The sequence below is a fragment of the Rhamphochromis longiceps genome, linkage group LG23 (assembly GCF_057381845.1).
Source record: "Rhamphochromis longiceps isolate RC_006_pf linkage group LG23, R_longiceps_female_GT1.1, whole genome shotgun sequence".
Classification (NCBI taxonomy): domain Eukaryota; kingdom Metazoa; phylum Chordata; class Actinopteri; order Cichliformes; family Cichlidae; genus Rhamphochromis; species Rhamphochromis longiceps.
In genome coordinates, this window is record NC_140578.1 from 6052376 (window position 1) to 6079344 (window position 26969).

The 26969-nt window shown below is 39.1% G+C and overlaps 3 protein-coding genes across 3 annotated transcripts; 2 read left to right on the plus strand and 1 right to left on the minus strand.

Annotated features, from left to right (window-relative positions):
• Window positions 1-2596: 2596 nt before the first annotated feature.
• Window positions 2597-8834, plus strand: LOC146641100 (signal-transducing adaptor protein 1-like). The gene is made up of 13 exons (XM_085398766.1): window positions 2597-2769; window positions 4670-4741; window positions 4857-4976; window positions 5074-5130; window positions 5226-5377; window positions 5669-5800; window positions 6103-6172; window positions 6783-6885; window positions 6978-7076; window positions 7525-7596; window positions 7733-7783; window positions 7898-8029; window positions 8141-8834. The coding sequence occupies exons 1-13, from the start codon at window positions 2683-2685 to the stop codon at window positions 8203-8205; spliced, it is 1212 nt and encodes a 403-aa protein (XP_085254892.1). The 5' UTR covers window positions 2597-2682; the 3' UTR covers window positions 8206-8834.
• A 130-nt stretch (window positions 8835-8964) lies between these two features.
• On the minus strand, window positions 8965-18352 carry fsd1 (fibronectin type III and SPRY domain containing 1). Its single transcript, XM_085398765.1, has 13 exons — window positions 18188-18352; window positions 17377-17472; window positions 17167-17298; window positions 15299-15400; window positions 15056-15078; window positions 14510-14631; window positions 12152-12361; window positions 11965-12063; window positions 11704-11851; window positions 11528-11610; window positions 10872-11123; window positions 10563-10651; window positions 8965-10462 (listed from the first exon to the last, which is right to left on the minus strand). The coding sequence occupies exons 1-13, from the start codon at window positions 18200-18202 to the stop codon at window positions 10352-10354; spliced, it is 1482 nt and encodes a 493-aa protein (XP_085254891.1). The 5' UTR covers window positions 18203-18352; the 3' UTR covers window positions 8965-10351.
• Window positions 18353-21451: 3099 nt separating this feature from the next.
• On the plus strand, window positions 21452-26902 carry LOC146641102 (uncharacterized). The gene is made up of 5 exons (XM_085399457.1): window positions 21452-21889; window positions 22082-22429; window positions 22806-22853; window positions 23216-23353; window positions 26365-26902. The coding sequence occupies exons 1-5, from the start codon at window positions 21847-21849 to the stop codon at window positions 26523-26525; spliced, it is 738 nt and encodes a 245-aa protein (XP_085255583.1). The 5' UTR covers window positions 21452-21846; the 3' UTR covers window positions 26526-26902.
• The last annotated feature ends 67 nt before the right edge of the window (window positions 26903-26969 follow it).

The following is a 26969-nucleotide window of genomic DNA, read 5'->3' on the forward strand; positions in this document are numbered from 1 at the left end:
GACGCACCTTCAAAGAAACGTAACTATGCGTCAGGTCGAGGCAGACCTCGGGACTTGAGTGCCGTGGATGTTATCCGCGTGCTTCAGTTCGCCTGAATCAAGATGGCACAGCGACATATTTCGCTGTTGCTCTCTGTTCAAAGCCTAAAAGTTGGATTGTTGGTGGTGAACCCATATTTAAACGGAAACAGTTGCATTTTGTTCTCTGAAAAGAACTAAAAGAAATAATATTTAACATCTTGTTTCTGTAGAAATTGAGAGCTTATGATTTCAGATTTCAGAATGGAGGCTGGCTTTATATGTAGCGTTAAAAGTAGAGCAAAAGTTTTCTTTTTTTTCCTTTCTTTTTTTCTTTTTACAAATCAATAATATATTTTCACATAAAAACATATATTAGCAGTAAAAATTATTTTTACATAGCTTAATGTTTCTTGATTTACAGTAACTCTGTACTATTTTTAACAGTAATGTTGAATTTTGTTTTTCACTGTAATGTTCACGGATATTTCTTTTTTTTTTTTACAGTGTATAGGTATGAGCCCTGCGTAAATGAACCTTAGGCTGGATTGTTGATGTTAAACTATAATGGCTAAGAGTGAGTTACTTTGTAAAGATCAAAGATCACACATTCACAGAGTAAACACTGCTAAGGTAACGCCAAGGCCCAACCTTAACGTAAATTCGGGAACTGCTATTTAATCTTATTTTTTTCCTGCATTGCTTTGTGTTGTGTGTTTGCACAGTTATTTCAACACGAGGAACAGCCCTAAAATCGACAAAAACATGTTTTTGTTGGTGGCGCTGGCATCTGAAAATGTGACTTCGTGTCCTCAGTTCATTTTGTAGCAACAGAAAAAAAATACACGATTATTACTACGTCATCTTTCATGCAACACTGAGCTCAGCAACGTTCTCATGGAATCAGATTACCAAAAAACTTTGACAAGATTGAGAATAAAGTACAAGTTGATGGCTAATCTCAGGACCTGTTTCATGCTATCTGAAAGAAGCCTGTGCTATTTTTACTAAAAACCGTGATGATATCAAGTTATGGCTCCTGATTAACCGAAAGATTAGGCGTGATACGTCAAGATCACACCTTGACGTGTCCCGCCATTGTTTCACTGCCTGTACCTTGGTAGTGGTGCACCCTTAACGGGTCGCCAGTTCTAGGCAGGGCTAACGAGGGCTAAAGAGAGACAGACAGTCAAAATTCAGTCAAAAACTTCATTTACATTTGGGCAATTTAGATTCACCATTTAACCTGACGCCCTTAAGCGCATGCCTTTGTCCTGTGGAATACCTGGAGAGAGCCCACGCAAATTTAAGCAATGTGCAATTTCTTGGTTATAAAAAACAAACACCATTTCCCATCTTACAGCGTTAGTACACTATACTTTTTTAAAGGTGCAGGCTGTATTATATAGAGTAGCCTAACTTCTGTGTATTGTATAGGACAGGAGCAACAAATCATAAACATTTGAATTGAATTTGAATTATGTTGTAAAGACCCTGCACGCTATAAGTATTTTAAGCATGCCCAAGTTATAAACTTTAGAATAATTCAAAATGAATCAAAAATCTTTATATGGAGTATATTGTTTCCTCATAGTTCCATACTGTGTGGAGCTATGGGACCTGCAGCACGTGCAAAACAAAGATTACTATTACTAATACTAATACTAATACTAAACCTAAGCTAAGGCCAACTAAACAGAAAACAAGCGGAAAACACATAGTGTACTTAGAAATCTAAACTAAAATAAAAATATAGAGTAAGAAAAATAAGTTTGGTTTTAGTCTTTGCCAGTTTCGTCAGATTATGTCAACACAACCTGCCAAGCAAGTTTTGGTGCAAATGTTTAATCAGAGTGCCCCAGATGACTAACCTTCATATTATAACCATTTAAAAAAGGCCTAATCCTCAAACAATGAAGACTAAATTGAAATTAGCAAACACACTCTGGACTGAGCCCATTTAAAACCAAATAAAAATAGTCACGATAAGAAATTCTAAAACAACTGCGCTTCAAAGCAGTGAATAATCTACAAACAAACTGTATGCAGAGGTTTGAAATAAGCTATGAATTCAGGTCAGAGATTTTCTAAAAGCAGGTCTCTGGACAGAAATCTGGAAACTGTATACCTGAGAAACAGGTAAACAGGTGAAATGGTTCTGGAGCAGACTTGTGAATGAGTAGCTGACTATTCAAAGTTAATGAAAATGTAAAAAAAAATAAAAAATAAAAATGAAGTGGTAAACACATGTACTAGTTACTAGTGGCCATTGATGATGGCAGGTCTAAAAAGCTAACGCTCCAGCTCAACAGCTTTATGGTTTGCGTTGTTTCCATTTAATGACCTGTGAATTATTTACTGTAAATAATGACTGAAGAACATACACGCTCTGATGAGCATTGTGCTTTAGTTCTTTTGAAGTTCATTAAGGTGTAAATACCAGGCGCTGGAGTTTGTTCCAAGTTGCAAGAAAAGGTAGTTTTTTCCGTCCTCAAGAAACACCCACCCACTTCGCTCTTTGACCAATCATTGGTCGAGGGCGTGGCCCAAGGACTGAGTTGTTTTATAGTCAGGCAGCTGGGGCACTTTTCATACATTTGTAGGAGAATTGAGTTCGTATTCACAGTATAATCTGACTTATTCTGAACAACGACACTTGCTGTGATGGCAAAGCGAACAAGGCGACCGAGGGACCAGCTGCCAAACTGTTACTATGAAGGATACATGGAGAAGAGATCATTCAATGATGAGGTAAATAAGATTTTTGCTTGGTTGTTTGTGCAGATATGTGACCGTTGTGTACTCACGCTTACAGCAAACATGTCATTATTTTCCATCGAGGCTTCAGGTTTTTAACTTTCAAACAGTTTAGTCAGTTTTTGAGTTTAAATGTCCATGAATTTCTCATAAACGATCAAGACCTGATGAAGCAAAGTCTTTCTATTGATTGATACTGTCCAAAAGAATTTACTCTTATATATAAGAGAGAGAAAAAGAGCAAATCCTTACAACTGAAAAGTGCAAAAATGTGACCACTTTTGCTTGAAATGTTGTCAAATTCGTTTCCTTATTGTAAAGCAATCAATTAGTCTGAAATATGTTTTCTGTTTGGTGTGTGTGTGTGTGTGTGTGTGTGTGTGTGTGTGTGTGTGTGTGTGTGTGTGTGTGTGTGGTAACAACAGAGGAACATGAATGATTGACCTGCCAACCATGTGCAGAACATGCCATTAATGTTCCTAACAACTGCCAACTGTTAAATATTTTTATTTACTTATTCATTTTAATGTCAGGGCCATTTAGTGACTTCAAAGAGGACTTCTATGCTTTTTTGGGCAATATTTCATTTTGTTTGTAGTTCTGTAGTTTTTTTTTCCTGCACAAGCCCGTGCTTTATATAAACTGTACTCCAATGTAATATTTGTACTTAGTCTTTACAACGTTATGCTTGAAATGATAAAACAGCACTGCATTGGCATGGTTACTGCTCAGTTACCCTTTAAAACAGATGTAGGTAAAAGACCTAGATAGAAAAAAACAGGTAAAAAAGTTGTTTACTGTGGTAGAGAAGCTCCTTGTCATTTTCACATTTTTTTTCTGCCTGTCAGACTGGTTTGACTTCTTTATTGCTTTTGTCGTAATCATTTGAGAAAACCAGGAACTAACACAAGATATAAACTAGAACATCAAGCTTTAGAGATCATAAATCCTGAGGGCTGTTCTTACAAGGTGTTACTGATAAGACTGTGCACATGAGACTGAAAGGCAAGCCTTTATCTCACTTTATAAATTCAACACAATTTGTTTGAGCTTGGCATCGAATGCCTTAGAGATTTTGCCATCAGCCTTAATATTTGCCAGCAGGTCACAGTGTTGGAAAATGGAAAAAGAGAGCTTCATTCGGGTCTTTGCTTTGTCTGTAGACCAAAATAAGATGAAATTATACATGAAATGTCTCTGGTTTTCTCAGTCTAGGCAAAACAAGTCTGGGGAGGCATTGGTGTACCCGTTGAGTGAAACTGACGTCTGCGTGACTTCATACAAAATCTTTGCATTGTGCATTGCTCTATTCTGAACTTCCTACAGTGTGACAGCCACACAATAGTAAAACCTTGCATAACAGACAAATGCAGAGTTAACACTAAAACTGATAAAATCAAAAACAAAGAAATCAATTGAAATCAAGCTGAAATGATAACAAAACTGTAAAAACCAAATAAACAAACAAAATAAAAACTAATGGAAAAAAATCCTAACTTTGTTCGTACACATACCGGGATTTGACACACTTTACACACCAACACATTTAATTATTTCAGTGATGCAGCGTCATGATTCCCCTCAGGTCCAAAGGAATCCAAACAAGCATGTAGAGCAGAGTTATTAATATCATACACCTGTATCTGTTGAGGTTTCTCGGTTTCCTTTGCGGTAAAGGAATCAGTTGACTCATCAGGTCTTTCCCAGAAATGTCATCAGCCTGGTTTTTGTTGATGTTGTTGTTTTTTCCTTTGTTGTGTAACTTTGCTTTCTTCTTTACTTGGAAGGAAATAAATGAAATGGATAAAAGAAAATGGATGATTTTATTTTTAAAATATCTATCCACGTGTCTGGATTCGTCACTTTTCTTGAGCTGTTTTTCTTTTGTGTGCAGACATCTCAGAAACTGTGGACCGCCCTTTGTGGAAACACCCTTTTTTTCTTCAATGACAAAAAGGACTGCGATGTAAGTTGACTTAATGAAATTCACAAATTTGAATTATTCTTTTTAAAAAACAACAAACAAAAAACCCCCCAAACTTTTCTTGATTAACCCTCTTTGACTGTGTGTGTTTTATCAGTACATAGAGAAACTGGATCTCAGTGGATTTATCTCAGTAACAGATGAGACCAGACAGGACCGTAACTTGGATGCAGCCAGATTCAATCTCCGACTGAAAGGCGGAAATATCAAATTCACCGTAAGGGAATATGTGGAATACATGCAACTGGTCTGATTTCTATCAAAGGAGGATGCTCTGTTTTTGACCTTTTCCTCCTCCTCTGTCACTTCTTTAGGTCCCAAATGCAGAAGTTCGTGAGTTTTGGAAGGGCTATATCCAAGCTGTGGCTGAGGTCTGTGGTACAAACCTTTATCTCACTTTATAGAAAAATAACAAGCTGTAGATGTAACACAGAGTATTTAAAATTATTATTATGTATTCCTGCAGCTGGCTGTGCCCACCTCTCTGAATCTGCTGCCAGGTCAGATCCACATGCTGAAAGAGGCAGTACAAAAGGAAACTGAGAGAAAACAGAACAGCCCTCCATCTGCTGAGACCAGCTGCCCTTCTTATGTCACCCTACAAGCAGACATGCCAGCGTCAGTATCAAAGACACTCGTGACTTTTGCACTATTGCTGACTATGTTTATGGCGAAGAGGTGTTGCTATAACTGTAAATGCGTTAACTGGTATTTAACTGAATTATCTGCATTTTCATTCTCGGAAAAAAAAAGAAAAGAAGCCAGACATGTTGGAATTTTGTTTTCTTTGGAAAGAAGTCAAGATTGACTCTAATGCCAGAAACATTCTTTGCATATGCATTCCATTAGAATTTAATTATATACCGAGCTCAGCTGCTGATGAGTGACACATTTGTGTCATTCCTATAGCTGTTACCACAATGTCTCCCGCCTGGAGGCCGAGCTGCTTCTTGACAGAGAAGTCAAAAGAGGAAACCTGCTGCTGAGACCTGGAAGCGATGGGAGCTCCTTCGCTGTCAGCACCAGGCAGGACTTGGACAGGTACGCACACACATCGGACACAGATATAAACATGTACTCACTCATTCATACATAACACAAATAATATACAAACTTAATTCCCAAAAAGTTGTGATGCTGCGTAAAATGCTAATTAAAACAGAATGGAGTGATCTGAAAACCTCATAAACCCATCATATTGTTTATTCACAGTAGAACTGAAATATGGATTTATTTATTCTGTTTTTACGTTACGCTTTGCACAGTGTCCCAACGTGGCTGATAGCAATAACTATGCTGGTATTTTATTCAGGTTTAAAGTTTATTCATTTTTTTTCTTGCAGCCCTTTAGTCAAACACTACCGCGTGATCCGAAAACACGACGGCGGCTTCATCATTGATGTGGAGCCTAAAGTGAGTATTAACACCAAAGCCCAATTCTGGGTTCAGTTGTACATGTGTGCCTCAAAGAAAGGAGCAACTGAGTAACTTAAGTGGAATCTTTTATTCTCTATACAGGTTTTGCCTTTTTTTTTTTTTATTGCTTTATGAAATCTTCTGTGTGTGGCTTACACCCACATGGCAGTGACAAACAGTGCAACACACACACACTGCTGCCCTTGATAGAACTTTTTTTTTCATGGTTTTATTGGCGATAGAGATAAAGTGTTATGACCTCCTGGAAAGCAATAAGGTATTTAACAGTAAAGGCTGTGGTGGGAATAAAATTGTCATGGCAGCAGATGATTGTTTTAATCTGGCTGCTGTTTTCACGACTCAGCCTGGTGTGTGTGGTTTTTTGCATTAGTTTGCGGGTACAGCGCTAGGTTTGTGCTTGAAAGTTGCATACATTTCCTTCTGTGCTCTCATGACACACCTCAGTCTGTAAAGTGAATTTCAGCAGCAGTGCTCACTGCAGTTCCTGCAAGACATTTTATCGTTGCAGGTCCATAAATGACCAAGTCAACACACGCACACACACACCCTTGTTAACTTTGTGTATTTGATTATTCTCTCTGTGCAGGTCACCTGTGACACTCTGCACGATATGATCAGCTATTTAGTGACATCAACTGACGGAGTTTTGATTCCCCTCATTATTGAAGAACCATATGAAAAGAAATTATGTATGTACAGAACCTGATATAGTCCAGTCTCTATTTGTTCTTCTGTAATAATTATTCCATGACTAATATAAGCTATGGACTTTTTTTAACAGCTTATATTTCTTCTGATAATGAAAATGGAGAAAAGAGTGTTCAGCAGCCCTTGCAAAAAGGTCCTCCACCAAGCCTTCCTTCCAAGCCTCCCAAACCAGGTATTTTCCATTAACACAAACTCATACATCAGTCTGTTTACTCTGCTTTGTAAGCCTCTTTGTTTTGGTGCAGTTGGGAGATTCCTCCTTGAGATTTAACTTTAGTTTCTTCTTTTGGCTCTGGACTTTGAAATTAAATGCTAATTACCATTAAACTTTAATTAATTAAACTGTAATTTAAGAAAATCTGCACAAAATATCACAGTAAACAATCGTTTGAAATGATATTGAATTCATTCCAGACTCCTGTGACTAAAACATATTACGTTAACCTTTATTTACCTGAACATAATATGCCGTGTTTATTGTCTGCATATTTGTGTTTTCCCAAGGTTGCTGGTTGAAATAGTACCTGTTTTTTTGTTTGTTTGTTTAAAATCTGGTCATTTTCTTTCTTTATTTTTTATTAGGTGCTCCAATAATCAAAATCATGTCTTCTATTTTCCAGTCTGTAGAAAAACACCATCTCCTGAACCAGAGGAATTGCCAGTGGAAGAGTGCTTGTATTTGAATGAGAACTGTGAGTATCACCATTGTCACATGTGCCATCAATCAGCTCATCCATCATGAGTTTTTTGTTATGTTTCACAAGTGTAAACAGGTGTGACTTCATTTTTTCCAGTTACTGTTTCTAAGCAATGTCTGTGTTCAAACAGGGAATGAGGAAGCAGAAGAGACAGAAGATTCCTCAGTCAATCCGTTGCCACGTAAGTGGCTCTCGATCTCTATCTCGCTTTCTAATTTAAGAAACTATTGGAAAATATTCACTTTGACGCTGCATGGTTAATTTCCCCCCTTGTATGTGTCTGTCTTCACTACAGAACCAGAAGGGAAAACCCAGAAAATTCCACTCATGCCTCCAACTCCTGCACCTCGCAAATTTTTTCCCTCCTCCGTTTCAACCACAAAACAAGATGTGAAGGTGAAAGCCGTTACAGACCCCGATAATCAGCGTAGGTTCACTTTAAGGCTTTTTCCTACCTCAGTGAAATCTGAAACACATTTAATATTTTTCTAAATTTTTCTAAATAGTTATTTTTACTTTTTTCTCATGTTGCTTTTAGTTGCTCGCGCAACAATATCTGAGCTGAAACTTCGGCTGGAAAAAAACAAGGGCAAGTGCCAGTGACCTCTCGTGACGGGAGCCCCTGAGAGCAATCTCCATCTGTGACAATATGGCAAAGCTGCTGTGTCAGACCGTCCCTGCAAGATGAACCGACACATGGGAGCAGAAACGGGCCGCTGATAACCTCCCCCTGCTCCGCAGTGTAGCTCGGCTCTGTCGGCAGCACAGAAGCAGCAAAGCCTCTCAGAGGATTAACGTGCTATTGATTTTTGCTTCTCTTGGACACTCGTTAGCAAATTAATCAACTGTAAAGAGCAGTGCACATGTCACATTATCTATACCTTTCTCTTGTACACTTTGCACATTTGCCAATGAAAGTGGCACTTTTTTTCTTTGTTCTATTGAATCACATTTATCAGTGTTTTTAGATTTTTTGTTTTTTTAAGATTTCCATAGCTACAATGGTTATATTCTGCCTTACAGGCAGGATGTTCATATTTGAACTGTAGTGTATTACTGCCCACCTTTTTAGTGATGCAGCCCTATGAAGAAAAACAGAACTGCCAGACGAACTTTTGGTTTCTGTAAATGTATCGTATAAAATTTTTATTTTTTATTTTTTTTTACTGAAGTAAAACTTGCTCTTTCGCATCAGGTCATGTGATCAAGCAAATTCTAGTAGGTGCCATGCAGCAACAGGATAGGTTTTATGACGGTCTGTGCCAGGTCTATTTCCGCTTTATGTATTATTCATACAGCCAAACCTTTTTGTCCTCCTTTGTTGATTTCTGTTTTGAGACAGACATCCACGGACAAACACAGTGCTCTCACTCCTTTATTACCTCAATGACTGATACATTATAGTGGAAAAAATTAAACTATTTACAATAAACTCTGACATCTGTCAGCATGTGAAACAAAGTCAACAGAACTCTCGCTTCTTTAAAGCATCGCAGGCTACATTACTCACAACACACGTAGAGGGAGAAATGTGGCAAAGCAACACTGTTACCGTGTGTTACATACAGCATGAGGTGGATGCTTCTCAGAGGTCAGGCGGTGCACAAAAACAGACTTCAGACTAAGTTTTCAGGGTTTATCGTTTTAGTTTCTCGCCTGGGTGGCTCCATAAATGGCTAATCTGTATTATATGATTTATTAGCTCCAGCTACTGCCTAGCTATTTGTTATATTTAGGACTAAACGCAGTCCACTACTCATAATGGGAACTCTTTGCTGCAAAAGAAATGGTGCATATACAGGGACAAGCATTAGAGTGCAGTTATGTGAGTATACAGTACAATCATTTCAAAAATCCTGAAGCCACATGAGCGCTCTGACTTCACTACAAGGAGTTAAAATGAAGGAAGTTGCCTCTGACTTTTAGTCTGTACGACAGACTCCTCCACAGATAACACCATCTCTGATTTTAAACTAACAAAACCTCAGCAGGAGCCAAAAGAGCCCAAAGTGTGTGTCCTGGCTATTATATGAAATACAATAGACACTGTTAAATGCACATGCCTTGGCAACAAAACAAATTCAGCATCCTAAATATGTTAATTTCTTGTATCTAAAAGCTGCTGGCAGCGATTCAGGGACTTCAGTAACTGTGTGTAGGTGCAGGTTGTTATTTGGGTTATAGACCGTATGTTGGTTGCTGGCTGGATAGGTAATAACCGCTAATCCAAATTTTTCTGACATAGTTTTAAATTGGAACAGAAAGCTTATTAGCGTACCCGATTTCATCTTTTTGGAAATGAGCAGGAAGGCACAGGGAGAGAGAGCAGACAGGACAGAGCGTAACCCTGAACCGGCAGCTGGCTGCACAACAGTTCGGCTGACAGAAGGATGGACAGCGGCCAGCGCTAAATCAGTGCTCTAGCAGCAGTGGTGCTAAATGGATGTGCAGAGACAGGAAACCTAGCAAGCCTACACCTACTGTATCCCCAGCATTCACAACAGCCAGAGTCATACATCTGAAGAGTTCTGTCACTGAGGGAGCAGCAGACCCACCTCTTCCCACCTAAAGTTCGTCTCTATGCAACACAGACACTGCACGTGGAACAGGATAAACTGTCATACTCCAGTGATTTAACTCTTCTGCGATATGGCTTCGACCGCCGTCAGGGCAGAGGAGATGATCTGCGGCGCTGACCAAGGCTGGGTGGAGGTGGGAGGAGTCCACTTGGCTAGGTGGATGGATGTGTCTAGTTGAGACTGGCGTTGGAGCTGCTGGTGCCGCTGTTCTTCCTCTGGCCGCTCTGCACCACGCTAGGAACCTGCAGGCCCGTCACTACAGAGAAACTCCCGTTCCACACCTGCAGGGGGCAGCACATGACAGGCAGTTTATTAAAATAAATAAATAAATCAGCAGGTGGTGCAAAGTTTTCAGACAAAAATAGGCTTGAATTTCCTCACCATGAACGCTGGGATAACTGGCTGCTGAAACTTAGTTTTAAAAGTGTGCATCAGCTGCTTAGTTTTGGCGTTGTAAAAAGACAGAATACCTGGAGAGAAACACAAAGGCAAACATACTTAACGGTTTATTTTATAAAGATTTTCTTTTTAAAATGTGTGGAAGTTAAAGTAGCCTTATTCTTGCTTCACTTTAATCCACAAATAACGCTAAACAGTCTTTTTCTTTTATTTCATTTTGTTCCAGTTACCAAATTGTGGCTGAGGCAAACTAAATCTTTGAGTTCACCCATTGATCTGTTTGGATCCTACCTTCATCGTAGTTGATGTAGACTCCGATGCTATTTGGGATGGGACAGTCGAGGGTTCGAGCCTTGTTGTTGTGCTTGGCTGTGAGGCTCTGCTGCAACCAGTTGTTCAGGTGGATGCACCAGGAAGCGCTGCTTTTCCCCAACTGGTCGAATCGGCCGAGGCTCCGCAGGGCTACGCCCACGGCAAAGGCCTTGCTCTCCTTGTCGAAACGCACCTCCCAGTACTGCTGGCCAGCATCAATCACAGTGTCAGCTGTCACGACACATAAGGCCAGCGTCAAAACAATCGCCACTGTCTTTACGCATGCTGACAGCTGTGGTTATGTAACAACTGCCTTGCTAAGAGATGGAAATCTGATTTGAAAAGTTAGTTATGTGGAAATGATTTCTGTTTAAAATATCCAAAGCTGTAAAAAGTGCAGTAATTAAAAGAAACAACAAAAAAACCCTTTGGTTTAAATCTGGATCATTTCTTCTCGTGTAAAGCCTTCATTACACCAACTAATTAGTTCACCTTGGGCGGTAAGGAAGATCAGATTACTTTATTGTGTAACTTTCTAACATTGTATCTTACAATCTACAATCTGGGGCGGTTTGGTAATGCAAAAACAAGTTTGTGTCTGTCCTTCCCTCTTTTTTTGCTGCACGTATTCTTACCCAGCACTGTGTACGACTCTGCTGTAAACCTGTCTCTGCCGGGCCGGGCGGTCGGTGCTCTCTTAGGAGACATCAGGGCTGACCTGATTACAGAAAAGACACGAGCTAGAAAGATTCAATATTTCTGAGCTTTATTCATAATGAGAGTTAGCACATGAAATCAGCAGCTTACAAACCTGGCTGGGGAGTGCATTGGTGAGTTGGTTCGGTTCTTATCTTTTCGGATGTCCTGTATTTTTCCTCCGCTGCTGTCCCACTCAACGCTCAAGTCCTCCACCTTCAGGTTCTGATGAGCTGAAGCAGCATCCAGCTTGAAAGTGAAAGCTGGATATTGGGAAAGAAGCAACGTTTTTCTTTTAGTGTACAGGAAACTGAAAAGCCCCACATCTTTTGTCAGTCAGAGTAAAATAACAGCAGCCAGATCCAAGTATTCTCACCGTGGGTTTCTAGTGTAACCGGCTCAGAGAACTCTCCCGCCACAGCCTTGTTACACGCTCTCACTCTGAACGTCAAGTACCGGGTGTCAAAGCGCAGACCTTGGAATTAGGGAAGTTTTCTAGGTTAGAAAATCTACTCAAAGTTTAACTATAAATGCCAAACATCACCTCACAGTCCTCTTCCTACCCGTGAGAGTGTGCTCCATCTCTCGTATCCCCTCCACCACCATCCAGGGGTAGTCCTCTCGGATGCGAGGTGGACCCTCGTGATTTGTGCGCCGGTGTTCTAGTATGTAGTGGTCTATCTTGCTATCAGGCTCTGGTAAACTCCAAACTACAGTCACCGTATTGTCGCACACCTGGCACTCTGACACCTGGATCTCAGGAGTAGCAGGAACTGAAGACAAAAAGAGTTTTTACCTGTTACAGATTGTGTCCAACATCAACTTTCACTACTCTTTACTAAAATAGTCAAGAAGTGTAACAGTTCGATATTAAAGCTGCATTTAATACCACAAGGGGGCAGTATTTTCCTAAAAGAAGTCTGACATGACCTTGTGGCAAAATATAAATATTTATTTTATTTTATTTTTTTTTTTTACATGCACTTGATAAAAAAAGTCACCCTTCTCTGTGCCCAACTCTTCACTCACATTCATCTGATAAACTTTCACCTTTTCCATTTACTGTATCCTGTTTAACCAGCAGTGTGTCTTAGCTCTGTGTGTCTTAGCTTTACAGCTAAAAGCAGGCGATTCAGATCAGATTGAGACCCACACTACATATGTAGGCTGTCAAACCGCAACGGTGCAATAACGAGGTTAGGAGGTCTCGCACAGCTGTGGAGTGATACTTCTCTGTGGTTTTATTGCTGTATGTAACTCCCCGTCACATCACATGTATTCATTTGACTCATTAATATAAAAAAATGCTGGTAAGTGGAACATACTGCAGGAAGTTTAACACACAGCAAGCATCGACCCTTTCTTTTGTTCTGGTTGAAAAAACACAAAAATGCCTACACTGCACTTAACAACACCTCCAGGGTGGCAGCTTATACTTTATCTACCAAACACAGCCTGACCAGAATCTCTTAAGTATTTTTTTGAACTCTTAACTTCATTGTGTTGTGAAATTAAGTGTAATGTGCAGTGACTCATTTCGGGTTGTTTTATCTAGATTGCATCGTCTTACTTTTGAAATTCATTGAGGTGAAGTTAGACTACATGTACTGTGTAGCAGTTCAAGGTGTAACAATACAAAAGCTCAAATCTTAAAAGAGTTTTCACACATGAACTCAGGTGGGAACGTTAACCAGATTTCCCCCCTTTTCCCACATGCAGCACACCGGATCACGCAGCCTGCTTCAAAAACACTGTTTAGTTTAGGAGATCCCGCTGCCTGAACAGACGCACATCCCGCCTAGCTGCTGTAAACTCTCCTCATATTTTATCTGCTCTACTTTATGACCTAGTGAAAAACTACCTGGACTTTGTACGAGGGAGCAGGCAGGTTACAGGTTGTTTAACTTCCGATGCGATTGAGACAGTTGTGCCCTCACGTGCAGCTCTGCTGATCAGAGAAACAACTGAAACCCATTAAATTGGTTGGCACTCGACAAGAGCCGACAATGACATGACTAGATGCAGATTTTATACCAAAAAAAGTAATTTTTCAGACAAAAACTGTAAAGTAATTAGTTACTAATTATAGTAAAATACTACAGCTGTAATTAATAATTACTCAAAGTAATTATTAGTAACTAGAGCTGTTAAGGAGAACCTCAATTTCAGCTCCATATTTAAATTCTTGGACTCTGAATCATGCTAAGCTACTCTTGTAGAGTTCAAAATAATCCTTACTAATCTTATGCTCAGCTGTACTGCAGCCCCTAATTTTATCTGACCTTCAGCCCTTCTCTCTTTAACTTTATTTATATAAACACATTAAAAACCACTAAAACTAAATAAATTAAACATGTTCCTGAATATTGATGCTACACAACATTTACAGCAGGAACCTATCCTCCAGAGATGAACTATTTCCAAAAGCCTGACAAAAAAAAAAAAAAAAAAAAGAAGAGGTACATTTTCAGTTTAGATTTAACAACCGTCACAGGCGATGCTCATCTGATTGCAAAAACAGCCGAGGCAAACATCCCCCTTTTCAGAAAGCATCAATCAGAGGAATGATCAGGAGTGGCACACTTTAATGATATTGAGTGTATGGAGGCAGACTATCTACCACATATCCAGGTGCAAGACCATTTAAGGCTTTAAACACAAACAGTTTTCCTTTATATTGGATTCTGTAGTGCACACTACCTGTAAATAATCAACAAGTAACTGACCTACTAATCTATGCAGTGCATTACAAGAGTCGAGTATAGATGTAACTAAGTGTGCATGTGTAACTTTCTTATCATTGGTTATCCCTTTTAAACAGAAGCTTTAAACAATCAACCGGGTGTGTAAAATTAAACAGAAGTAGAGAAGCAGAGTGCTGCTTTAATGTTGTGCAAGTCAGCAACTCCTTCGTTTCAGACCTGGGAGAAATTTGAGTCCTTGCAACATCTCCCTCTCCTGGCTGAAATCCACCATCAAGTGACTCATGTTGTCACTGGCTTTAGCCTTCAGGGAGAGGCGAAAGGCTGGAGCCATTGTGACGCTGTGGAGAAAGACACACAAAAAACACACAAAGACGTGGGGTGGAAACAAGTGCGGGTCTATTATTGAACTGAACCAGAGGGCGACAAAGAAGAAACAGGTGATTCTAGTACTGCTCACTAAGAAAAGACCACTAACTACATTTCTGACATACTAGCGCTGAACTCATCACCCTAATTCAAAAAGCGGAGCTAGAGAGGGAGCAGCATTCATCCAGGGAGGGGCTGACACAGGATGGCACAGACTCGAGATGAGAGTGGGGAAACTCAGAGACAAAAGAGTGGAAAGCTTCCATCGTGCTTACTGTCTATGAAATGGGTGCGGTGGCTACAGGTTTGAATGCATGCACGCTACATTCATTAGATGGCTCGCTGGTTACAGGAGGCTATGACAAAAGGAAAGTAATGGATTGCTGAGTACTATACCTATCCTTAATGTCTTTGGCCGCCTGGAGAGGAGAAGCACAGAGAGGGAAAGGAAAAAAAGAGGAGAGACACGGAGCGAAGAGAGAACTGAGTAGGAGCCCATCATGTTGTCATTCAACACAAAAAGCTGCCGGTGGCCATGTTAAAATCACTGCTAGTATGACAGCACAAGGAGGACAGATTAAATCGTATGTGGACACTGAAATTCACATCAAACGGCGCAGCAGCATGACTGTCAGTTACCTGAGTAAAACCGTCCGTCTCAGAGGAGCAGAGCGTCTGATTGGCCATCTCCAGAAGCTCCTCTGAACTCTCCAGGGCTTTGGAGCAGGCGCTCAGCTGACTCTGAGAAAAGACCAACTTACAGTCAAATGGAGCGCATCTGCAAACTCCCACAGGTTATTCGTCTGTATAATAAGTTAATTGTGTTGCCAGCAGAAGCCATGGAGCTAGCTGCATCATTTGAGAGTCATCGCTCAGTCCTGAGGCTACAGACGTTTTTGAATTATTGGTATTTTGACCTGAGATGAATGAAAACAAAGATCAGCTTTCATTCATGCAGCTAGTTTGGAATAAATGTTGCAAAGAAAGAGAGTAAAAAAAAGCAAAAAATGCAAACTTGAGATGAGTCATTTTCACCTCCTCTCTGCAGCAGGTACCTCTGGCTCCACAGCTGCAAGTTCCTGGCCTTACCTTGTTTATTGTTACACAATATGAACAAAAGTATCGGACCACGCCTCGTAATCTTTGAATTCAGGTGTATGAAAATCAAGCATGCAATCGGCCTTTACAGACTGCATGGCTCACTGAATTCGATGGTGCTGTAATAGGATGCCTCTGTTGAGATCTCTTGTAAGAGGCTTGTTGCAACATGGAAGTGTTTAGGAACCATGCTAGCTCAGCCATGAATTATATCGATGACATAAAGTTACAGAGCGGGGTCGCCGAGTGCATAAAACTCGCCGACGCTCTGCTGATTCAGTAACTGCAGAGTTCCAAACTTCCTCTGGCATTAACACCAGCACAAACACTGTGTGCCGGGAGCTTCACTGCATGGGTTTCCATGCTTGAACAGCTCCTGCAGGTGTAATGTGGAGATGGCTCAGTAGTTTTGAGGCATATAGCGTATATTTCTCTTCTCTCTCTCTCTCTATGGTCTTCTTTCTTACTTCATTTTTTAAAGCACTTTAACAAGCTAAAGCAATGTAAAGGAAAAAAAGTAAAAAACAGTGTTGCTATGGTGGAAATCATTGAAAGCTGATTGGAGCAGAAGTCACCTGATTCTGTACACACCACTTAAAAACAATCACATACGGACACTTTCAGTCTCCTTGCATCTTTGGGGCGATTTTGGCCAAACCATTCATGTTCAGGAGGTTCATGGTTCGAGGAATAAATGACAGTTTGGACCTTTTTTTTTTTTCCAAACAAAGGGGAACAACAGCACCGTACAGATGGTAGCAGTTTAAAGGAAGTGGCAATATTATTTGTCTTGCTCCATAGTCCCCTATAAATCTTTCTAAGCTTGGCAACGCACTTCAAAACATATTACTAGCTATTGTTACTGTCTTCCTAATGCCTCAGAGGCATTTCCAAACCAACAAATGACACAAAGTCAACACACTTTCAAGAGAAGTACAACCGAACATGTGAAGCATTTTAGAATTCAGCTTGAAGGATAAACGCTTCTCACCAATATTATAAATTACAGTGGCATTAAAAAACATAAACGTTAAGACAAACACGATGATGCTCCACTTAAACCTGTTATCTGTAATTTTGTGGTTTGTATTCTGTACAGTTACAGTATTTTTTAACAGATCGTGTTAAAGTACGTTGCATTCTGCTTGCTGTTCACTTAGAAAAGTTTAGATTTTAGTCTGACTTAAAGGTCAGGAGGCTCCGGTTTTATCCTGTGAACCGCCTTACTCAATCAGTGATCAAGAGATGAGCATGGGATGTACAACAACAAAGAATGAAACAACGTCCCCACAAGCACTGATGCAACACCTGCTTTCGTATGCAGACAGGTAATAAGTCTAAGCCATGCAATGATGCCCCCCCGATTAAAAAGATCTAGACTTTTCAAATCAAGAAACAATAACGGCTACCTGCAGCTCATAGGTACGGCTTGCTCGCTCCTGTTTGATACGGGTCAGCATATTTTCTTTCATTTCGTCCAGAACAGCATGGAGGGAGCTGCATTCAGACTCCAGGTCCTCCTGCACCCGGTTGGAATTTGCCTGGTGTCGCAGCAGAAAAAAAAAGTTCAGGGTATCATTTGAGATCAAATTTAACTTGAGCCCTTCGCGTTACTGTACCTCCAAGTTGTCCAGACTCTGCTTGAGAGTGCAGATGAAGTTGGAAATCTCCTCATTCTTCATGGCCAGTGTGTGGGTGATCTTCCGCAGAGATTCCTGAAGAAAAAGACAAAATTTTCCTTTAGTCAATTCAGATTTTTCTTAACATTTCTGCTTTGAACTCACACACAATCTGACCCTTCCAGGCAGGCTCAGGATCCCTGTATTAGCGCACAGGAGAGCCTCCTCTGTGGATAAGATGTGTTAATCAGCCCTTGTCTGATGAGTGGACACATAAAGCTTTAGGCTTTGAGCTCCCTTTTAAACAGATGAGATCAGAGAGGGACCTACCCTCGGTGCACAGGGAGGGCGGAAGGATGCGCATTTATAATTTAATAATGCAGCTCCGCAATCGTTACGCAGGCGACTTCAAAGACCGGACACACAATATTACACAGAAAAACCCACACTTTTGATTTGCTGCCACTCCTGCTGCACTGCTCCGACGCCACAGTGAAAAAGCCCATTCATACAGAAGAACTGTGCAATGTTTGTTGATGGAAGAGGAGCTACGCCAAGGCCCCCTTCCCCACGTCCCCGACTGCTACACCGATACTTGTCGATAAGAAAGCGGTCGATAGCGAGCACAGAAACGACCCCACATCCACCCGAACAAACACCGAGTACAAAAACAAGACGACTGAGGAATTCAAGCCCATGCTGCATCCACAAACTCCCTCATATCGCCGCGTCTCCCCCTCCTTCCTTTGTACACTACGCCCTGAAACGGCTTCCCCCATCAGAGACACCTGTTCCCCCGGCTCCGGCTCACCTTCTGGTCTCCCATCTTGCAGTCAGGTGCACCGGCGCGGTCGCAGCTCCACACACCGCCGGTATGTCTCCTCCGTCCCCCGGTGTTTGGTGTATTAGCACGGCGGAGCTGGTACTGATGCTGCCGGAGAGCAACGCATCTTCGGACGGACACCAACCACCAACGCCTTTGGGCCGTAGTAAGCGGGGCGCATGCGGCACGGGGGGATTCTGGGTAGTGATGTTCTGGTGGCGCGGGTGAGGGATGCTGCTTTCAGGTGCAGTCAGAGAAAGGACAACGCGATAGATAGATAGATAGATAGATAGATAGATAGATAGATAGATAGATAGATAGATAGATAGATAGATAGATAGATAGATAGATAGATAGATAGATAGATAGATAGATAGATAGATAGATAGATTTTAAATAGCCTATATAACACAATACAGAGCCATTTAGGGTCCCAATAAAAATCTTCTTGGATATGGTTTTAGGTTTTCCTGTTATTTATAAAATCTCTGTATCTACTTTAGCTACTAAAAAGACAAAACTCTGTGTCTGCTTCCTTCTTTCTTTTTTCTTTGTAGAGGACACAAATGAATGTCTTCTAAATAATGCAGGAGAAGGCTCCACCTGAAATCTACATCTATATTACCAGATAAGTCGCCACAGCAGTGCTGGAGCCTATATCTCCCTAAATACTGATTTATTTATTCAGCATCTCTAATCTGAGATGTAAAACTGAGCGCATGGTTGGTAATAGTATGGTGAACCATATTATGAATTTGGATGATCTTGTGGTCTCTAGCCGTGGTAGTGCTGGTCTCTATTAGCTTCTTCACATATGTTGTGGATTTAAAAAAAAAAAAAAAAATCATATACAGTGTCTGTAAGAGCGATGTTATTATTTATAGAACCAAGGAAAACAAACATTTAAGATTTTATAGACTTCATATTGTCATACAATAACGTTACTGTGTATGTAATAGGGTCAGATGTCTTGGACAGAGCAAAAAATAAAAACAACAACAAAAACACGTGATGATGATATTTGTAGGCAACGTGCGATAATGTATATACCAGCATATTTAATGCATGCACAGACGGAGGGAGGGTCTTCATTTAGATCATTATGTAGAGCAAGGTGCTTTTCTTTCCTTTAGTTTGTGCATATTGTACAGCTCTAGCATATATGTGCACAGGAAAATGAGTTTACCGAAACTAAATGTAGCTTTCAATGACGTCATGAGGGTGACGATGGCTCAGTGCATGTAAGATGTTTGTAACTACTGGAGCCAGCATATTTAAAACTACTGGGTGTAAGTATATTTGCAGGCTTAATATGAAATCACTACGGGCTAAATGCAAATGATGTTTAACACTAGACATTACCAGTATTAATTCTAGAGACACTGGTATCCTCTCTTTGTTGGATGGTGTTTTGCAACTGAAATAAAGATTAAATGAATGAATAATCTGCCCATTAAGGTGTGGTTAGAAATATGGAAATAAATAAAACTTTTACTCAAGTATTGTGCTTGTTTTGATGTAACTGTATCATATATGTCACTACTTCATATCAGAGCTTGATGTTGGCCTTTTTTCTATTCATTTAAATTCAGACTGAAAATTTGATATGAGAGATGCAAGATGCCACCCTCCACACCACTGGGCTCCCCTCTGTTAAAAGTGCTGTGTGGATAACACTATCAGCTCACAGTAAGAAAGCACCGACTTTGAATTTAACTGTCGGCTCATGTAAGTTTGCATTTTCTCTTTGTGTCTGCATTTGTTCTTACAGGTGCTTTGACTTTCTCGCTCCCCCACCGTCCTCTCAAACACATGCATGTTAGGTCAGCTAGTGATTATAAATTGCCCAGAAGTGTAAATGTGAGCACGTATTTGAGTATGTCTATTTGACCAGGGCCTACCACAACTCTTCCTCTCTCTTGGCCTCTTGCCTTATGAGAAAAATAAAGAAAATAACTATGTGTTGTGCATGTGTATTGTGTCACGGAGACCATTCATAACCTTTAAAACTGTTAAAAGTGATGACAACATGATTTTTAAACAAAGTATAAAAGCATACGTGACCTTTGTACTCAAAGTTTGGACAACTTTCTTTTCTATTTCTATGTCCTCAGAATGGGTCACATCACAGTGACCGCAAACTTGCATACTTTTGATGAAGGAAAACAACAATGAAACGACCATTGGCCAATAAGTGTAACTCAAAACAAAGGAATTAAAATAACCAACAGAGACTCCTAACTTAAGAGATGCAGCTTCCTGTCTGCTCAGCAGCAAACAAAAGACCCACTCTGACTTAGCTGCACTGGTTCTCTAAATAGAAAGAAAAAAAAAACCCTTTTAAGTATCGCTCCCCTAAAACCTAAATGTTGGTAACATTTCTTGATTCTGATCAGTATACTAAGTAAATTTTGCATTATGTTTGATTAAAAAAACAACAACCCCGCAGCTGTTTCAAAGCGCAACATTTTTTACAGTAATTTTTGTCTTTTTCTTTTGCTTTTATGCATCGACATGCGTTTCTTATGAAAAACCACACCAGTAATTAGAAAATGGTCCGAATTTTATTATCATTTCATATATAACAGCATAAAAGATGAAGTGTATTGTGTTCACAGAGTCCTACTAAATAAATGATTTTAAGAGTCTTTCTTTTCTTGCATTACAAACAGGACCTACTTTCAGAGACAAAAAAAAGATCATAGGGTTGAGGTTTCAGAAGCTATACACCCCCTGCAACCTTCAGATGTCTCGTCTTGTGGCCTTTTTTCTTTCTTTCACTGTCAGGAACAAATAATACACTGACACCTGCTATAATGTTAGTGAATTAAAGATTAGTTTTCAGAGCAAATCAATGCAGCACGGCTTTACACTTTAAACACCTGAATGCAAAATGCCACCCACACTGTTGTGTTCTTTAAGCCTTTTGTTGTGTTCACTTTATAAAACAACAATGCAAGAAAATTAATATATGTAATATATATGAGTTGAATCTCTTTCTTTTTGTCAAGATTGTGGTTGTAGACTGGATCAGAAAGTTCATCAAGCCATTTTGCTTAGTTGTGTCTTGTCACAGGAAGCCAGATGTTACTTTTCTAGTAAGACGGTGTGGAGACGAGGCGAGTAGAGTTTTAGCACCCTTGCACTTAAAACCCACAGGGGTTTCACAACCCCTTCACATCATCCTCATGTTTTTTATATTTGGTGACAGCAAGAAAGTCAGCAAATGTACATTTATATCACTGAGGAATTCACAAGGTGCAGAGCAATGCAGGGTATATATATATATATATTTTTTTTTTTTATAGAAAGGCCTAAGAGTAGTAGTCAGGTTTGCTTTATGTGACTAAAACTGTTAGGTATAAAAAATGAGTTGGTGTGTCTGGTCAATAATTCTGTCTTTCTTTAGAAAGCCTATACGTCAGTTTCCATCTTCATTTGCCGTGTCTGCCTAAATCTCCAATAGTAAAAGTAACTGACTGACACTGAGCAGTATTAGAAAAAAAGAAAAAAACCCTACTCCTCCCTCCCACCAACCCAACCGCCCACACACCAGTTCTACGTCTGGCTTTGTCAGATGTGCAGAAAGGCAGGCTGCTAAGACAGGATGACACTGACGATTAGAAGACCACTGCTCACACGATAAGATGGAAATGTCGCTGAAGCAGTTGATTCTGATGCTACTTACAGGTAAGACTCCTGACTTTATATTCAACAGATTAAAAAAAGATTACACACAGTTGTACAAATAAAAAAAGTGTCATGCTAAACGCAAAGTGCATGTTTCCTGAAGACGAAACTCAGTTGCCTGTCTGTAGTTTTTGTCTACATAAACTATTTTATGATTCAAAAAGTAAAATATCTTCTTTTTTCTATTTACAGTGGCAACAACAGCCATGGTGATATCAGGTCAAACTGCTGTATTTCTGAATGAAACAAGAACAGTGAGAGTTCCATCTGGATCAGACCTGGCTTTGTACTGCTTTTTGAACACTGAGAAATATGAGCGATATCGAATTTCATGGTTTTTCAGCAAATCTGGATTTGTTGCCAGCAAGTCAATTTCAGACTGTGAAAATATCTTTACTAACAAAACTGAACAAGACTCAAGAAAGACCTGCATTTTGTCAAACGTTAATACAAACCACAGTGGATGGTACTTCTGCAAAGTCACAATAGAGATTCCCAGTTTAACAGAAATTCGCAGCAATGGAACAGAAGTAAATGTTTGTAAGTATCACTTCTGGCTTATAAAACTGGTAATTTCTGACTTTAAGTCTTTTGTATAACTTTTTTTGAGCAGTATACAAACATTTAATAAATGCATTTAATAAATGCTAAAAAGCACTTTACTTTTTATCAGGTAATCTATATTTGTCAACAACTTCCTCTGTTAGTATGGAGACATCATTTTTATGTTAATAAATACACCAGCATCCACTTCAACTCACCTTTAACATTAATGTGTTATAAACCATTACATGTTTATATGCCGCTTACAAACACCTTAACACCTGCTTTTTTGTCGTGAATGAATGCATAACTAATCTAAATGTCCTGGCTTGCAATGAATGTTTCTCATATAATTTTGTTTCCTCCACGACAGCGGACAGTGACGTTACAACGTACCCGTCAAATGTGACGAATATTAAAGGTGTGTGCATGTATGAGAGAGAGCGCATGTATGCCGTTCTCAAAAGGCATAGGACATTTTCAGGACCCAGGAGATACTGAGCTGCGTAGATTTTCCATTCAGTGTCGCTCTGCGTGGGTGTCATTTGTCCACTTACACAGGGGATAAAAGCTCTAGCTGATGAGTCAAAACTGTTTCAAAGTGCTCACATTCGTCCTGTCAGATGCGTACTGCTCACAGGAAGTGCGTGGACCTTTACATAAAAAGGGCTGACGTAACGACTGCATATCTTTTAAAGTGATCACATAACGCAACAATCCATTTTATTGTATCCATGGTGTAAGTTGAGAGCTACTTGTAAGTTAAATGCGTTCACATTTCAGGGCAAACTTTTCCTCCCGCAGACCCTCCTGCCCTGAGTGACAACTGGTGGATATGGGTGGTGTTGGGAGCATCCTCTTTCATCCTGTTCATCCTGACGGTCACATGTGTCCTACTCTCAAGAAGACAAGAGAATAGAGGTAGTGCTATTTCTTTTCATTGTGAAGGTTTAGATAATCATCGACAGTCTATACAGATTGCAGATAAGCTGTGCTTCAGCTGTATGCAACAGAAGCTGCTAGCCTGAGATAAAAGTTGCTCTATAAGAAAAAGAGGTCAAGCAACAAAAAAGCAAATTATCACACAAGATAACTTCACAAGATCTACAGTCACTTCAAATCTACACTGCATACAGTACAGGCTGATTCATTTCCTTGCAAATATTTGCATTTAAAAGAAGAAAACCTCTCATTTTTTTATATGAGAGAAGACGTTTTTATGATTGCAGAAACCTTCCCAAGTAGTGGCTGATGGACACAAACTAAGCAAGAAAGTGGTTAGTGTGGTTTGACAGCACACCGTGAGACAAACTCTGCTGTCACTAATAGATGTCTTCTCCTCCTGTGCGGTTTCACTTAAGAAAAAGATTTTAATTTCTAGCAGACATCAGAGACAAGGACCGCAGTTTATTTTGTGAAGCAGAGCTCGAGGTAAACACTTTGAGATCTGGTTGTAGACAAGTGATCAGCACTGTTATTAATATCAGATATCTGCAGAAATAAAACACAGGCAAAGCTGAAAAAGCCCATCCACATCTGCATCAACCAGCACTTTTACTACTTACAGATAGATTTCTGTAGTGTCCATATTTGACAGGCAAAATAAACTGAGCTGTTTCATGATTATTGAAGCCCTTACAAGTGGTTTGACTATAAAACTGGTATTATTATGATTGGAAAACTATGTTTTTTCCAAAACTCATTTTTTCTGTCCATTAACTGACAAAAAATTAAGTTTAAAACTTCTGACTTCAGTCCCACTCGTCATCATAAGATTGTATTTAGCTCACAGATTTAAGTCATTGACACATTTTTTAAACTAACTTTAAACCACAGAGGACAAAGCAGTTCTTTATGTAGGCAACCAGCAGCTTGTGCAAGTACATGTGGTTGTTTGGCCACCATTGATGGCCACAGAGGAAGGAGAAAAAACAGATGTAGAGTGAAGCTTTGAAAGTACTGCCAAACAGCTGTAAAATCACACGTATGACCCAGGCAAGGTGGTTTCTGATTGACACAAATTGTTGTTTGGAGTATTGTGTTACTGAGAAAATGTATTAAAGTATACTACTGAGGAGAATGAGGGAAAAAAGAGAGTTACCGGCAATAAAAAGCAAACCTCTGCTTTAGAAAAAGGTATTGAAACGATATCATATACAATAAAAATATAAAGGAAATTAATTTTAGTTAAGTATTTTGTAAGTTTGGCCACATTTGTCAATATAACCAGCACAAGGGGACGCGAGTGCTTATGCCTATTGAGACTCGGGCACCCCTCGGGTATCGCTGTACCATTCTGAACTTCAATCTTTTAATATGTCAAACAGCACCTGCAACATAACAATAAGAGCTAATATTAATGTTGAAATGAATAAAAATGAGATGAAAGTTGAAATTTTAAAACAACAAAAACTAACAACCAAACTGACTTTTGAAACTAAACTGAACTGAAAACACAAAAGTAAAAATAAATATAAAAATAAATAAAACAAAACCTAAAAATGTATAATCTTAGTTATTTTATAGTTATGACTAGCACATCTGTGTCGCAGTGAGAAATTAAATACAGAAATTCCAGGGGACTTTGGTACTGACTCTGTTTCTTTGACATTTAACTATCTTGACTGTAAGTGAACTTTAACTTGAAAGGCTTTGATGTATTAATTTGATGAATCTTTTTACTTTTGAATCATAGTCAAGTGATTTCACTGAGTCAACACTTGTGTTTTTGCAGTACAAATGAATGTTTGCACTGCAAAATGTTTTGCCTTTCAGTAAAAAATGTCAAGATTAAATTTACAGTGACAGCATTTTTTTTTGAAAAGCGTGAGAAAAACTTACACGTGGTTCCAAATGTACAGTTTTCGGGGCAGAAAGGATATTCTGTTAAAATAGAAATGAATTACAATTAAAAATAAATATTTGACATTTGAATAATTCCCATCCTAAACTATTTTTTTTCTTTTGTTAGGAAACTTTCAAGTTTACATCTCCTGATCAATTTTTAAATTGCAAAACCACTTTAGTATTAAGTTGATAATAAAATATGTAAAGCATTTGTAGTAACAAGATGTATATTGACTCTTAATACTATGTATATTCAAATATATAAAGATTTGGACGGACAACATCTGACGTGACTTGCAGTCTTTCTCTAAAAATCAAATGATCAGATAATTGATGCTGACATACTACATATGAAAAATAAGGTCATGTTATTTAGTTACTTGCACAGAAATCAGTCTTTATTGTAGATCACTGTATTTCATCACTGAATAGACTAGAACAGAATTCCTTTATTGTCACTATACAGATGTACAATGACATACAGAGCATCTCCTACTCAGTGCAAACATATTTGAGAAGAAAGGAGGGGTGGGGTGCACAGTTTCTGCAGCACTGCATACATATGAAAAGTATTTAGAAAAAAAAGATATATATATATATATATATATATATATATATATATATATATATATATATATATATATATATATATATATATATATATATATAAATCTACAAATCTACAAATCTGGAAAAAAGGAAATAAAGACGTAAATAAATAGTGTTATGTGTTTACACTGTATTTCATCACTGTTTTCATTGTGGTTGGGGATCTAAATAGCTTCTTTTGCAGTGTGTAACAATTAGTCAACTGCACAATAATCAAAATTAGCTAATTCAACTAATAAAACTAAATAAGGACATTTTTAGGGTAAAACTGTATTTTTTTTTCCTGCATTTTGGTCTCAGTGATGTTTGATTACTACGTTAAAGTCTAATCAGCCAAATGATAAGCAAAAAAAAAAAAAAAAAAAAAAAAAAATCCCTCTGAGCTTTTGTTCTACAGATTGTCCTACAGCTCAAATGCAGATATACATTAATTAAATGATATGCCATTGATTCTGTATTTGCCTTTCGTCCACCAGAAGAGCCCATCTATGCAAACACCCCCAACAAACAGCCTTCACCTCGGCCGTCCATGAGCGCAGCGGCGGTCAGCCTGAAGGCAGCTTCTTCCTTTCAAGACCCGCGGACCCCGAGTCCTGCCAGCAGATACGACGAAGGCAAACGGAGATATAGACACTGAACAAGTCACGGATCTCACAAACTAATGCCAGCAAAGGTCCTCACAGCTAATTTCACCGGGACACTGAAAGAAACTTTCCCCTTTCATTATTGTCGGATCTACATTTTGTTCATCTGGATTACTGGTTTAGGGTTTTTTCATTCAAACTGTACGTTTTTTAAAATGCGCAGGTGAAGTAGCTTTTATGAGCCACTAGATGGCAGATGATGAATGCGGTTTGAATGTGTAAATTCATGGTTTTGTTCCCTTAATTTTTGTATTGTATTACTTAATATTGAATATGATGAATACTGAATATTTGGAAATGTTTCCAATAGCTTTTGAATGGAGTATGGAGAAGATTTATACACACATATGTATATTTTTGTATTATTTTTTTAAAGGAGACTAAAACGTTAATTTCTTATATATGGACTGTGTCCTTCTTTTTATTTTCAAAATAAA